Source organism: Solanum lycopersicum, chromosome 8 (genome assembly GCF_036512215.1).
Source record: "Solanum lycopersicum chromosome 8, SLM_r2.1".
Lineage (NCBI taxonomy): Eukaryota > Viridiplantae > Streptophyta > Magnoliopsida > Solanales > Solanaceae > Solanum > Solanum lycopersicum.
This window is the reverse complement of record NC_090807.1, coordinates 65,488,597-65,504,570: the sequence shown is the minus strand read 5'-3', so window position 1 is coordinate 65,504,570 and position 15,974 is coordinate 65,488,597. Positions and strand designations below refer to the sequence as shown.

Genomic DNA, 15,974 nt, shown 5'->3' with positions numbered 1-15,974 from the left:
GATCAGATCCTTCAATTATTTTTCAGAAAAGGAAAAATCGAACAGCAATTGGACTATTAACAATGTGTTTTTCAGAAATCCATCTGAGAGATCCCTGATTAAAAGTACTGTTTGGTATGGTATCCAGAGGTGTAAATGTCACTTGATAGCTCAATGCTTGTTTCACCTCTGAAAAAACAAGTGTAGTTGGTTCAACTTTCACATCAAGATTCGGCGGTGAACCAATTTCAACTCTGTATGTTGAGTTGGTTTGTCCAACATTCATCACAGTTCTTGAATATACTTGAGCTGCTGAGTTGACTCTGACTTGGATCGAAAACGATGGATAATTTAGTTGACCATCTGAGATGCTAGTAACCTCTGAACAATTAACTTTTCCCGGAAAAAAGAATCCAACTTCTGTGTCTATGTAATTTAGACCACATAAATAAGGTAAGTAAACGGTTGGTCTACGTCATATATCAGACCTAGATCATTTGCTTTTGACGGATTAACATGGCCTGCACCAGTGGCGAAAACATTGGCCGGAAGGTATGTTTCATCCTCGATTAAGTTAGATCCGAGGTTGAAGACATTGGCTGTTGTCATAATTACAGACTTAATTGCAGCTGGAGACCAATCGGGGTGAACACTTTTTAGTAGTGCTGCAACGCCACTGAGGTGAGGACAAGACATTGAGGTGCCTGAGATCATGTTGAATCTCGAGTTGGTGTTTGTATTGTTCTCCAAGGAAATATGCCAAGCTGCTAGAATGTTAACGCCAGGACCAATAATGTCTGATTTTAGAATTCCAGGGCTTTGCATAACTAGGACCTCTGGAAGACAATGAAGCAACCACTGGAGCACGATCATCTCTGATTATAGTTCCCTTGAACACTATTGTGGCTGTTGGGGTTGGTGTTGAGTCTATGTATTCTTTGATTTTTATACCATCAGCATAACCAACATGTGTCGTTGCAAGGACATAAGCCTGGGCCAATGTTGTGTTAGCATTGGCTTCTCAGTTCATAAAAATCATGGCAGCACCACCAGCTGCCTTCACTGCTTCTCCTTTATCAGCTTGCGATATTTTACCAGACTCGCACAACACAATCTTTTCCATGACAATTGTGTTGTTCAGGGAAGCAGGGGTACAATATTTAGCATCAGAATCACTAGCATTGCTTCCAGGATAGGCAAGAGGCAATAGTGTGGGAGGAAAGTCATTAGGTTGCAAAGCTGATTCTCCCTCGAATTCTTGATTGTTATCAAGCATAACAGTGGCCTTTATTTTCCTGTCGATAGTGCTTGCACCAACTGTAAGAATCCAGGGCGCTTCATTAGACATTGAAAAACTATATGGTCCTGAATTTCCTCCAGAACAGCTGATAAAGATTCCCTTTTTCACAGCACTAAATGCACCAATCACAATGCTTTTTCTATAGAAAGCATTAAATAGACTACCAAGGGAAACCGAAAGAATATCCACACCATCTTCAATAGCCATATCCATTGCAGCCAAAATGTCGCTCACCGAACAAAAGTTAGCAGAGCACGCTTTGTAAAAAGCAACATGAGCAAGAGGTTAACTCCCGTGGCAGTGCCATTAGCATTGCCAAAAATGTTGGCACCTGACACGAAACGTCCAGCAGCCGTGCTAGCAGTATGTGTACCATGACCATCTTCATCTCATGGATCAATCCCCGAGTTCAGGAAGACCCTGGCTCCAATGAGCTTGTTGTTACACTTTGTGACATTCAATTCACACTCACCCTTCCATTTAGCAGGGGGAGGTGGCATCCCATCATCATTAAACGAAGGGTGGTCGGGGAAAATTCCCCCGTCAATAACTCCAATAATCACACCTTTCCCATAATTCGAGTCATTCCAGAGCCCCATGTTATGATACAGCCCCATTAAATTGACACTATGTGTGCTGTGTAAAATAAGTAGCTCCTCGGGGCATGCAGAAACAAATCCTTCCATTTTCTCCATTTCCTTTATATCGTCTGGTGATAACTTAGCTGCAAAACCTGTTAGGACATTTCGATAGGAATATATTAAACGTGGTGCCTCACGAGAACTATCCGAGGTTGTTGCAGGCAAGAAAGAAAGATACCAGCTTTCTAAATCTTGATATCTGGTTGCCATTTCCCCATCAGGGAGCTCACAATGAACAATATAGATTTGTGAATTGTTCTGTTCAGCTGCATTAGTGGTAAATGGAAAAAACACATAAATCAGCCCAATTATAATAAGAATTGAATTGTACTGAGCCATGATAACTTTAGTACAAGTGAAAGAGCTGTTATTTGGTAAGTGTTTTGAGAATTTTGATTGAGGGAATATATACTTATTGGAAGTATATTTTTTTATTTGCAAGTTAGAAGCCATCGAAAGTGGTCAACAATACGCTAAAATGATTTTAATCTACTTAACTTCTATTTGCTAATGAAGTTGGCATATAAGCATCATATATATATGAAGTCATCAATCTACAATATACTTGAGTAATGTCGAGTCAATTTGTACACATCTTAACTCAGGTGACTGGTTCACCTCGCAAGTACTACCTCCGTCCCAAAAATAGGTGTTATCTTAGGAATTCAACACAAAAAATAGTTTATACTCCATCTTCTTAGTAGTGTTCGATTTTCAAGAGACGTTTATAAAATAAGGGTAGTTTAGTAAACTAATGCTGAGATAGTGAAAGGGAATTACGATAAAGTTTAAAGAATCCCAACTGGCCGCCTGATATTGTTAATTACTTCTGTAATAAAATATGCCAATTTCTAAGATTATACGTTTTGAGCTTTGTCAATATTGACAAAATCAAGCATTAACACTTAATTTGACCTTTTGTTTTTAATGAGAAAAAAAACATGTGCATGGCATCAGCATGTGGTGTCTCCTTAACTCCATACCGTTGAATCCTTGAACTAGTTTCATGCTTGTCCGCCTGAATTATGCGAGATAGACTACTTATACGCTCTGTCATATTTTTGGATCAAAATTACCACCGCTATTATCCACAAGAGACCACAAATACCATCAAGAGTTAACAATCCAAATTTTTAGTGATATGAGACTGATCCTTCCACCTAACCGTTGCCAACTAGCATTTACTACGAGAAATTAGATCTTTCGTGGCAACAAGAGTCGCCACAAATTTTTAAAATATCGCAACTAAAGGTTTTCAGTGATTATGCGAAAACCAAAAGTCGCTGCTAAAGGTGCAGTTTGTTGTAGTGAATCTTAGTTGTCAATACTTAGGTGGAGAGGTTAATTCCACGTGGCTTGCCATATCACTAAAAATTTGGATTGTTAGCTCTTGAGGGTATTTGTGGTCTTTCTCAAAATGTAGTAGAGGATATAAATAGACTATTACACAGAATTCAGGGGCAATTTTGACTATATTCCAAAATTTTAATAAACATTATATTATAAATTTTAATAGCCTCAGCAACTATAAATTTACTAAGCATGAGAAAGAGACCTTACAGCAGACCTCTTCAAAATAGGATGATCAACATGAAGACACTTTCAAATTATTTTAAAAATCGCTAATGCATCATTCTTTTTCATTAATATAATCAATAATTAATAATTTTAGTGTCGCCTGAGAATATTCAAATTATGTCATATCACACTATTATAATGTTCTAAATTTACAACTGAAATTTCAGGACATTATCTTGGAGTTTTATCAATACAATTTGAAAGTTTGTGACGATAGCTATTTTTCGTACGAATGCTATAAGGTGTTCTCATCTCTTATGCTAGCTTTGTAAACAACATATATGATTGGAGATAACATACATTTTTGAACTCTTGTCTTAAAAAAAAAATGGAACATATAAAAAGTAAGAGAAACGATGAACGAAAAACTGACTTCTATCAAAGAGGATATGCTTTTTATTCTACAATCAGTTGTGAACAAACAGCGACACTTTATTCAATAATGAAATAGTAACATAAAGTATACAGTAAAAGCAAGCCAATTTTTTCACTAGACCAACACAACTGCAATAGGACTTCTCACAGAGTGCCTAGTAGAAGTCCATTTCAAGAATCCCTCAACAACCACAACTTCTGAACTGCTGGTTGTCTTGGAAAATGTCACTTGGTATGTTAACTTCTGGTTCAACTCGGAGAAATTTAGCTCTGTGGGTACAACTTCTACGGCAACTCCTATAAGTGAAGCTATCTTCACTTTGTAAGATGATGTAGCATCACCAACGTTGGTCACAGTTCTTGTATATGTCTGAGGAGTTGATCCAAGTCCATATATGGAAAAAGAAGGATAGTTTAATTGTGCTTCAGGGATACTATTCACTTCCAAGCAATTCACTGTGCGTCGTAACAGGCTACTTACCTGTGCATTTGTGTATCCCAAACCACATAAATACGGGAAGTAGTCCTCGGAGGGGGTATCATAAACTAGTCCTGGATCATTTGCACTTGATGGATTAACGTGTCCTGCACCAATTGCAAAGATGTCTGCAGGAAGTAACCTTTCATCTAGTATTGGACTACTGTCAAGGTTTAACGTGTAAGCGGTTGTCATGATTGCAGACTTAATAGCAGCAGGAGACCAATCAGGATGTGTGCTCTTCAGCAGAGCTGCTATGCCACTAAGGTGTGGGCAAGACATCGAGGTGCCTGATATAATATTGAATGTGGATTTGGTGTCCTTGTTGTCATCCACAGAAGTAGGCCAAGCAGCGAGGATATTAACACCAGGACCAATTATGTCAGGTTTCAAGATCCCAGGATTAGGTTTACTTGGTCCGCGAGAAGAAAATGCAGCAACTATGGGAGCATTTTTATCTCCAATTACTGTTCCTTGGATTGTGATTGTAGCAATAGGGTTCGATATTGAGTTGGTATAATCAAGAATTTTGCTTCCATCTGCAGCTGAAACAACCAATGCTGGAAGAACATGAGCATCAGCTGATTTAGTGACACCATATTGTGATGGGTTGATGACAATCATGCCAACACCTCCAGCATCCTTCACAGCTTGTCCTTTTTCAATATTTGAAACGACACCTGCCTGACATATGGCTATCTTTCCTTTTATTGCAGGGTCAGTGAGTGACCCTGGTTTGCAATAAGGGGTTTCAGATGGATCACCTATACTTTTTGCAGCATCATATAGAGTGAAGTATGTAGAGTCGGAAATCTGTGGACGATAAGCAGATTCCCCTTCAAATTCCTCTGTATTTCCAAGTGTAACAGTGGCTTTTATCTTTCTATCAATAGTGCTGGCTCCTACCGTAAGAATCCAAGGGGCTGTGTTTGATGCTGTGATGTAGGATGGACCACTATTTCCAGCAGAGCAACTCACAAGAATCCCTCTTTCTGTTGCAGCATAGGCCCCGAAAGCAATACTGTCTTCATAGAAAGGAACTGGACTTCCACCAAGGGACATTGAAAGAATATCTACTCCATCATCTATAGCTGAATCCATGGCAGCTAAAATATCACTGTCAGAACAACTATTAGAATTACACACCTTATATATGGCTATGTGGGCAAGAGGGGCAACACCAACAGCAGTGCCATTAGCATTGCCATATACATTAGCACCTTCCACAAAGGCTCCTGCAGTTGTGCCTGCTGTGTGTGTACCATGTCCATCATTATCTATTGGGGAACCATTAGCAATTTGGTAAGACCTCGCTCCAATGAGCTTGTTGTTACACTTGGTCGCGAAATCGGACTCACACACTCCTTTCCATTTAGCAGGGATAGGTGGCATCCCGACATCGCTAAATGAGGGGTGATCTGGGAAAACACCCGAGTCAATAACTCCAATAATCACACCTTTCCCATAATTCGAGTCTTTCCAGAACCCCATGTTCTGTTGCAACCCCAAGAAATCGACACTATGTGTGGTGTGTAATTTAAGTAGCCGCTGGGGGCGCGCAGAAACAAATCCTTCCATTTTTTCCATTTCCTTTATATCTTCTTGTGATAACTTAGCTGCAAAACCTGTCAGGACATTTCGATAGGAATATATCAAACGTGGTGCCTCACGAGAACTATCCGAGGTTGTTGCAGGCAAGAAAGAAAGATACCAGCTTTCTAAATCTTGGTATTTGGAAGTCCTTTCCCCAGAAGGGAACTCACAATGAACAATATAGATTTGTGAATTGTTCTGTTCAGTTGCATTAGTGGAAAATAAAAAGAGCACACAAATCAGCCCAAATATAGTAAGAATTGAACTGTATTGAGGCATCATAGTACTAAAGAAAGAAATATTATTTGGTGTGTGCTTTTTGAATTTTGATTGAGGCTATATATACACATTGGAAGTTATTTTTTAATTTGCAAGTCAGAAGTTAGTTTTAGAAAAGTGAAATAGTCATCTTTGGATTGAATAGAAAATAGAAAGTGAACTGGTCATCTATACGCTAAAACAAATTTATTATACTTAACTTCTATTTGCTAATGAAGTTGGAATAGCAACATCATATAGATGAAGTCATCAATCTACAATATACTTAAGTAATGTTCGAGTCAACTTGAACACGCCTTAACTAATACATGAGGCGTCTTGTTCATCTCCCGAGTACTCACTCCGTCCCAAAGTAAGTGTGATGTTAGGGATTTCAGACAAAAAATAATATGACTTTTTGAATGATACATGTATACTCCATTTTCTTAATAGTGTTCAATTTTTAAGAGATGTTTATAAAATAAGGGTAGTTAAGTAAACTACAGATGCCACCATCAGATTTTGACATAGTCTCCTGTAAAATTAGTGGAGGTGCGACAAGTTAACTCATACACCACAAATATAATTAAAATAAAAAGAAAGTACTATATAACTCAAACAATAATGTCATTAGCTTTTCCCCCAAATTTGAAAAATACATGTACATTTCCTTATATATTCCCTCTTAACTAACGCTGAGATAGTGAAAGGGAATTACAATAAAGTTTAAAAAATCCCAACAGGTCTGATGTCAAGTATTTCTATAATAAAAAAGATTAACTTCTAAGTTTTATAATTTTTGAGCCTTGTCAATATATATTGAAAAAATCAAATCATTACCACTTAAAGTTGACCTTTTGTTTTAATGAGATAAAAATATGTGTGGTGCCTCCTTAACTACAGATCGTGAAATCTTTGAACTAAATTTATGCTTGTCAACCTGAACTATTCGAAATAGATTACTTATACCCTCGGTCATATTTTGGGATAAAAAATACCTTTGTTATTATCCTAAGAGACCACAAATACCTTAAGAAGTTATCAAACCAATTTTTTTTGTGACGTGAGACTAATCCCTCCACCTACGAGTTGCCAACTAGGAAAGCGGCGATAATAGTCGCAATAAAGTTCCAAAAGTCGCTGGTAAGGGTCCAGTTTCTTGTAGTAAATCTTAATTGTCAACGGTAAAGTGAAGGGATTGGTTCCACGTGGCTTGCCACATCACTAAAAATTTGGGTTGTTATCTCTTGATGATACTTGTGGTCTGTTGGGGATAACTGCAGGGACATCTTTTCATCCCAAAATGTAATGGAAGGCATCATCAGTGGTCTATTTCGCAGAGTTAAGGATAATATTGATCCTATTCCGAAATTTTCATAAACATTAAATTATAAATCATAACTTTCAACTGTATCATCTATCTAGTGTACGATTATTTATATTCCTGAAAAGTCACAACCTCATCTGCAACTATAAATTTACTAAGCATGAGAAATAGACCTTACACCAGACTTCTTCAAGATGGGATGATCAAGATGAAGACACTTCCAAATTATTTTTAAAATCGCTATATGCATCATTCTGTTTCATTAATATATTCAATACTGATTTTAGTTTCTCCTGAGAATATTCATAATTAGAGGGTTGAAGAAATATAATTATGTCATGTCACACGATTGTAATGTTCTAAATTTACAACTGAAATTTGAGGACATTATCTTGGAGTTTTCGAATGGAATTTGAAAGTTCGTGACAATAGCTATTTTTCGTATGAATGCTATCAAGTTTTCTCAACTCTTACATATGCTAGCTTTGTAAACGGAATATATAATTGGAGTCTGGAGATTAACAGGCATTTTTGAACTCTCTTTCTTTAAAAAAAAGGGAAAAGTGTCTGATATATCCTTCAACTTTGTCATTTAGAGCTGATATACCCCTTGTTATGAAAGTGGCTCATATATACCCCACCCTACTTGTAAACAAATGGCTCACATATACCCTTTTCCTCTAACGGAAATGAAAAAAATAATAATTTTAATCTAAATTTTTATTATTTTTTCTAAAAAATATAATCCCATATGAGTAAATTTAATCCTCATCAAACATATTTTTTTTGACTTTTTTTTTGTTTCAATGACTAATTTATAATTATTATTTTGATAATCAGATTTATTTATGTTTCACTAATATTCTTGTAAAACTTATTGTACATGATCAAATTTTTTCTTCGAATACGAGAGTAAATTACAATACACACAAAAATATAGTTTAATTTTTTTATTCTTTAAACTAAGGAATGAAAGAAAAAAACAAAATAAGAATAAGAAATTCAAATAATTATAATAAAAGAAGTCAAAAAATAATTTATGTATCAAAAAAATTAAAATATACCTTGAACTTTGATAAAAGAATCATATATACCCCTAAATAATTTTTTTTTTAAAATTAGAAGTAATAAATATAAATTTAAAACTAATTTTTTAACTTCCGTTAAATGAAGGGTATATGTGAGCCATTTTGTAACGGCAGGGGTATATGTGAGCCGTTTGTATAACGGTAAGGGCATATATGAGCCACTTTTATAACGAGAGTTATATCAGCTCCAAATGACAAAATTGAGGGGTATATCGGACCCTTTTCCCTTAAAAAAATGGAACATATAAAAAGTAAAAGAAACGATCAATGAAAATATGACTTCTATCAAAGAGGATATGCTTTTATGTTCTTCAATCAGCTGTGAACAAACAGTGAAACACTTTGTTTAATAATGAAAAAGTAACATAGAGTATACAGTAAAACAATCAAATGTTCGAGTACTTTATGCACTTATATATATAGCCAATTTTTCACTAGACCAATACAACTGCAATTGGACTTCTCACAGAGTGCCTAGTAGAAGTCCACTTCAAGAATCCCTCAACAACCACAACTTCTGAACTGCTGGTTGTCTTGGAAAATGTCACTTGGTATGTTAACTTCTGGTTCAACTTGGAGAAATTTAGTTCTGTGGGTACAACTTCTATGGCAACTCCTATAGGTGAAGCTATCTCCACTTTGTAAGATGATGCAACATCACCAACGTTGGTCACAGTTCTTGTGTATGTCTGAGGAGTTGATCCAAGTCCAAATATGGAAAACGAAGGATAGTTTAATTCTGCTTCAGGGATACTCTTTACTTCTAAGCAATTTACCTTGCGTTGTAACAGTTTACTTACCTGTGCATTTGTGTACCTCAAACCACATAAATACGGGAAATAGTCCTCGGAGGGGGTATCATAAACTAGTCCTGGATCATTTGCACTTGATGGATTAACGTGTCCTGCACCAATTGCAAAGATGTCTGCAGGAAGTAACCTTTCATCTAGTATTGGACTACTGGCAAGGTTTAAAGTGTAAGCGGTTGTCATGATTGCAGACTTAATAGCAGCAGGAGACCAATCAGGATGTGTGCTCTTCAGCAGAGCTGCTACGCCACTAAGGTGAGGGCAAGACATCGAGGTGCCTGATATAATATTGAATGTGGATTTGGTTTTTTTGTTGTCATCCACGGAGGTAGGCCAAGCAGCAAGGATATTAACACCAGGACCGATTATGTCAGGTTTCAAGATGCCAGGACTAGGTTTATTTGGTCCGCGAGAAGAAAATGAAGCAACTATGGGAGCGTTTTCATCTCCAATTATTGTTCCTTGGAATGTGATTTTAGCTGTAGGGTTTGATATTGAGTTTGTATAAGTAAGAATTCTGATTCCATCTGCAGCTGAAACCTCCAAAGCTGGAAGAACATGAGCATCAGCTGATTTTGTGACACCATCTTCTGGCAGGTTGATGGCAATCATACCAACACCTCCAGCATCCTTCACAGCTTGTCCTTTTACAACCTTAGAAACGACACCTGGATAACATATGACTATCTTTCCTTTTATTGCAGGGTCAGTGAGTGACCCTGGTTTGCAGTAAGGGGTTTTAGATGGATCACCTTTACCTTTTGAAGCATCATACAGAGTGAAGAATTTTGAGTCGGAAATCTGTGGACGATAAGAAGCTTCCCCTTCAAATTCCTCTGTATTTCCAAGTGTAACAGTAACTTTTATCTTTCTATCAGTAGTGCTGGCGCCTACCGTAAGAATCCAAGGGGCGGTGTTCCCTGCTGTGATAAGGGATGGACCACTATTTCCAGCAGAGGCACTTACAAGAATCCCTCTTTCTGTTGCACTGTATGCCCCGAGAGCAATATTGTCACTATGGAAAGGGACTGGACCTCCACCAAGGGACATTGAAATAATATCTACTCCATCATCTATAGCTGAATCCATGGCAGCTAAAATATCGCTGTCAGAACACTTGCCATCGGAACCACATACCTTATATATGGCTATATGGGCAAGAGGTGCAACACCAACTGCAGTTCCATTAGCATTGCCATATACATTAGCACCTTTCACAAAGGCTCCTGCAGCTGTGCTTGCTGTGTGTGTACCGTGTCCATTACCATCTATCGGGGAACCATTGCCAAGTTGGTAAGACCTCGCTCCAATGAGCTTTTTGTTACACTTGTTCATAAAATTTGACTCACAAACTCCTTTCCACTTAGCAGGTGGGGTAGGCATCCCAACGTCACTAAATGAAGGATGGTCAGGAAGAATTCCAGTGTCTAGAACTCCGATGATCACACCTTTCCCATAATTAGAGTCTTTCCAGAACCCCATGTTCTGTTGCAATCCCAAGAAATTGACACTATGTGTGGTGTGTAAACTAACAAACTGCTGGGGGCGTGCAGAAACAAATCCTTCCTTTTTTTCCATTTCCTTTATATCTTCTTCTGATAACTTAGCTGCAAAGCCTGTTAAGACATTTCGATAGGAATATATCAAACGTGGTGCCTCACGAGAACTAACGGAGGTTGTTGTAGGCAAGAAAGAAAGATACCAGCTTTCTAAATCTTGGTATTCTGCAGTCCTTTCCCCAGAAGGGAACTCACAATGAACAATATAGATTTGTGAATTGTTCTGTTCAGCTGCATGAGTAGTAAATGAAAAGAGCACACAAATCAGCCCAATTATAGTAAGAACTGAACTGTATTGAGCCATCATAATTTTACTACTAAAGAAAGAGATGTTATTTGGTGGTGTGTGTTTTTTGAATTTTCATTGAGGCTATATATACAAATTGGAAGTTTATTTTTTTATTTGCAAGTCAGAAGGTAGTTTTAGAAATGTGAAATAGTCATTCTTGGATTAAATAGAAAATAGAATGTGAATTGGTCATTCTATACGCTAAAACGATTTTATTATACTTAACTTCTATTTTTTTAATGAAGTTGGCATAGCAACATCATATAGATGAAGTCATTAATCTACAATATACTTTTTAAGTAGTGTTCAAGCCAACTTGAGCATGACTTAACTAATACATGAGGTGTCTTGTTCATCTCACAAGTACTCACTCCGTCCCAAAATAAGTGTGACGTTAAAAATTCAAGACGAAAATTAGTATGTTTTTCAACCAGACCCTTATATTAATAGTGTTCAATTTTTAAGAGAAGTATATAACAAGGGTAGTTTAGTAAACTACACATTATGTTTGTTGATTTCTTAATGGACGTGATTTTTGCCAAGGTGTTCATATATGTTAGAGCTAACGGACTCACACACCTAGTGTATAGTAGCTGAGTTTTTAACCTGATATCTCTAGAAGGTTACTCCAATGTGTGATGGCTCGATCGTTAGGTCATCCTTGCGGGGACCTAAAAAAGTCTAGAAATATATCCAAAAAAATCACTTGAGAGCTTGGAACCCTAGGATAACCCACAATCTCTGCCATAACTTTTGCCTTTTGAGTGAGCACTTAGTCAAACTGAGCATTGTTGAGCTGGAGTTGACTAGCCTCAATCGCCACATGCTACCTTCTAATACTTTCGGATGCCACAATAGAATTTTGACCTAGTATGATGTGAAATTAGTTGAGGTACGATAAATTAATCTAGACACCAGAACTATAATAATAATACTAATAAAAGTTAATAAAAGTACAATATGACTTGAAATAATGTTATTAGCTTTTCCCCCAAAATTGTATAATACATGTACATTTAACATTCCCCTATTGCATCCCTCTTAACTAACGCTGAGATAGTGATAGGGAATTTCAACAAAATTTAAAAATCCCAACAGGCTGATGTTAACTACTTCTATAATAAAATATAATAACTTCTAATTAGTTTTATGTATAAGTTTTGATCTTTTCCAATAATTTGACAAAATCAACCATAATTTTAAAATTGTAGTGAACTCAATGTTAAGAACTTTAAAAATAAAACTCATTAAGTTAAAATTTTAGATTCTGTGTTTGGGTAATTGTATCATATATCTAGTGTACATTACTTATATTCTCCAAAAGTCATAACTTCATCTTCAATAGGATAATATGTTTTTCTTACAAAAATAAATAAATAAATTATTTAAGAGTAAACTATAAATTTATTAAGCATGAGAAAGAGACGTTACACCTGGCCCCTTTAAGATAGGATGATCAAGATTTAGACACGTCCAAATTATTTTTTTAAAATTATTATAGCTTAATTAATCATTTTTCAATAGCTACATATCTATACTTTAAAACATTATGGACTATATTAATTTAGATACTAAAAATACAGATAATATTTTTTAATATTTTCTTGACTTTGGAAATGTTCCATGACATTGTGAGTTATGTATTACATTCTTTAATATTTTTAGTAGTTTAATTGTTATTTCACTAAAATTATGGTGTTGCCACCGAATTGAATCAGGCATGCAAATTATTTGATTTTTCTCTTTAAACTAAATATGTATGTTCTGCCAAAATGTGACCATAAAATTTAAATAGTGAACATTGTTTTTCGTAATTTCTCATTTTGTTCCAAAAAGTTCACCACTTGCAACTCGAAAAAAGAATCCTATCTCGTTATATTACTTGTAGCAATTAAGAGAATAGACGTATGACTAGTATAAGGGTTAGAATTTGAAGAGAAAAAATATTATTCAATATCATGAATTCACATTATAACTAAATATAATACCATTTAATGCTACATTTTTTTTGGAGTACGGACCCTTTAGGGTACAAAATATTAACAAAAATTTCAAAACGGTATATAAAATTTTATATTAACCAAAACGGCAAAATCGCTGCATCAACAACGATTTACATCCCCGAAAAAGCAAAATCACTGCCGAGGCAGCGATTTTGCAAAATGTGAATTTTTTTTTTAAAAAAATGAAATCGCTACCTAGGCAGCGATTTTAATTTATTTTAAAAAAAAGTCGCTGCCTAGGCAGCGATTTTAAAAAAAAAGAATTTTTTTTAAATGAGGAAGTCTATAAAATTTTTTTTTTTTGAAATGTGCAAAGTCGCTGCCTGGGCAGCGACTTGTATAATTTTTTATTTTTTTTGAAATTTTTAATTTTTTTTCTTTAAAAAAATGTGGAAACAATGTGGAAATTAAAAAAAAAGACTTTTTAAAGCAATAATTTTATAATTTTACTTTAAATTTTATTTTTTTAAAAAAAATATTTGTGGAAAATCGCAGCGATTTAAAAAATTTATAAATTTATAAATTGGGTAATATTTTTGGAAAATCACAGCGATTTTCATATTTTAAAAAAAATTATAAATTTTTTAAATCGCTGCCTACGCAGCGATTTATAATTTTTTTTAAAAAATATGTAAATCAGTTAGCGAATTTATAATTTTTTTTTAAAATATGAAAATCGCTGCGATTTTCCATAAATAATTATTTTAAAAAAATAAAATTTAAAGTAGCAATTTTATAAAAAAAGATATTATAACTTTTTTTTTATCTTATAAAATTGCTGCTTTAAAAAGAATTTTTTTTTAAAAAAAATTCCACATTTATTTTAAGAAAAAAAATTAAAATTTTTTTAAAAAAAATTATACAAGTCTCTGCCTGGGCAGCGACTTGCACATTTCAAAATATTTTTTTTTATAAAAGTCGCTGCCCAGGCAGCGACTTCCCCATTTAAAAAAAAAATCTTTTTTTAAAAATCGCTGCCTAGGTAGCGATTTCATTTTTTTAAAAAAAAAAAAGCAGCGATTTTGCTTTTTCCGGGGAAGTAAATAGCTGTTGATACAGCGATTTTACTGTTTTGGTTAATATAAAATTTTATATACCATTTTGAAATTTTTATTAATATTTTGTACCCTTTAGGCTCCATACTCCATTTTTTTGTTTCCCTAGTTGATTTGGTAAAAATGTTTTTAGAAAATTTATAATTTTTCGTGGATTTTCATTCGAATGAACAAGGCAAAAATTAAAAGGTCGGAAAAGAAAAAATGATTCTGTCATTAATCTTCTGTGTCAGTTAACTCGGCACTGAACAAAATAAAGTTATTAATTCATTCATGACAAAAATAAAAGAAATACTTGTTCCATAATGGTTGTTGAACTTATCAATTAGTCAAATACAACATAAATCACAATTTTAGTATCGTAAATTTCCATTATAATATTAGTTCATAAAAACATGAATTAACCATATTTTAATAAAATTACATATTGCAGTTTGTACCAATAAAATTTGTAATTATACTTCGCAATTTAATTTCGAAATTTACTACTACAATTTATTTAATTTTCCACATTAAATTTATCGATACTAATCAATTAAAATAAACTTCAGAAAAAATTTTAATTAACTAACTAGTTTAACCCTCTATTTTATACTTAACTTATCTCTTATCTCGAATCCTGGGTCTCACATGAAAATCGAATCCTGGGTCTGATATGAAAAACTTATAAGTAATTATAATGGGGTATCTTCTATCTCAAATTTGAGACATGGTTATATTAATCAATTATTATTTATTTATGTGATTTTTCATTATTCAATCTATTAAAAATATATTGACTCGTAATAGAGTCTCACATTTTAATAGATTAAAATAATAAATTAAACTACATAGATCATAATAATTATATTAAATTAAGAATATCAGTTCATGTAATGGACTAAAGATATTGTTTATTAATATTAGAATAAAAAATAATATCACTATTTGGTTCATTTAATACATAAAAAAATGTACTAATACAAGAAGTTAGAATTACTCATAATTAAGATCGAATTATTTTTAATCTTGTGATACAAGCATCAATATTCTGTCCTACCTCATCTTTGATTGTGAACAATGATAGTAACTTACAAGAACCGACAATTTTAATATTCTGTGTATGAATTAAATAACTTCATACACAAAATCATTTACTAAACAAAGGAGTCACATATAAACATAATAACTTAATCAATTAGAAACTTTATTATAATAAATAAAATAAAACAACTAATCTTTACCAGGGATCAATAAAACACTTCAAATAAATCACATGGTTAATAATATCACAACAATAAGATACATTGTTCACAAAAAAAAAAAAAAAAAAAAGAGCGTTAGGCAATTTGCTAATGAAAAGAAACTACAATTAAGATCGATACCGGTCAAACTAAAGGTATTAAACATAACAAACTTTTTATTCTCGAAGATAATTACATTTTAATCAAGTTATTCATATAAGAAAAATAGAAGTAAGTATGTCACAATCAAGATTCGGAGTCATGATTAAAGGCTACATTATTAGGTAACTAACAACAAATTTCTCAGATTCGAGTAATAACAAAAATTCTCACATGGTCACTCACCTTATGTTTATTATCTCAAAAAGTCGTTTTTTTTTCTATGAACATAATGAAATCAAGAAAGAAAAGAAAATAAA

At 34.0% G+C, this 15,974-nt stretch overlaps 2 protein-coding genes and 1 pseudogene across 2 annotated transcripts; all 3 read right to left on the bottom strand.

Annotated features, from left to right (window-relative positions):
• Window positions 1–22: 22 nt before the first annotated feature.
• Window positions 23–2,259, bottom strand: LOC101253111 (subtilisin-like protease; annotated as a pseudogene).
• Window positions 2,260–3,871: 1,612 nt separating this feature from the next.
• LOC109118744 (subtilisin-like protease 4) lies at window positions 3,872–6,252 on the bottom strand. The gene has a single exon (XM_019215066.1). The coding sequence runs from the start codon at window positions 6,224–6,226 to the stop codon at window positions 3,989–3,991; it is 2,238 nt and encodes a 745-aa protein (XP_019070611.1). The 5' UTR covers window positions 6,227–6,252; the 3' UTR covers window positions 3,872–3,988.
• Window positions 6,253–8,995: 2,743 nt separating this feature from the next.
• Window positions 8,996–11,315, bottom strand: p69F (subtilisin-like protease). The gene has a single exon (NM_001321071.1). It carries the CDS (start codon window positions 11,290–11,292, stop codon window positions 9,052–9,054), a length of 2,241 nt encoding a protein of 746 aa, NP_001308000.1. The 5' UTR covers window positions 11,293–11,315; the 3' UTR covers window positions 8,996–9,051.
• Window positions 11,316–15,974: the final 4,659 nt, after the last annotated feature.

What these genes read in the sequence shown, in the direction of transcription:
- p69F (NM_001321071.1), bottom strand. Translation starts at nt 11,292, where the DNA reads ATGATGGCTCAATACAGTTCAGTTCTTACTATAATTGGGCTGATTTGT.
- LOC109118744 (XM_019215066.1), bottom strand. Translation starts at nt 6,226, where the DNA reads ATGATGCCTCAATACAGTTCAATTCTTACTATATTTGGGCTGATTTGT.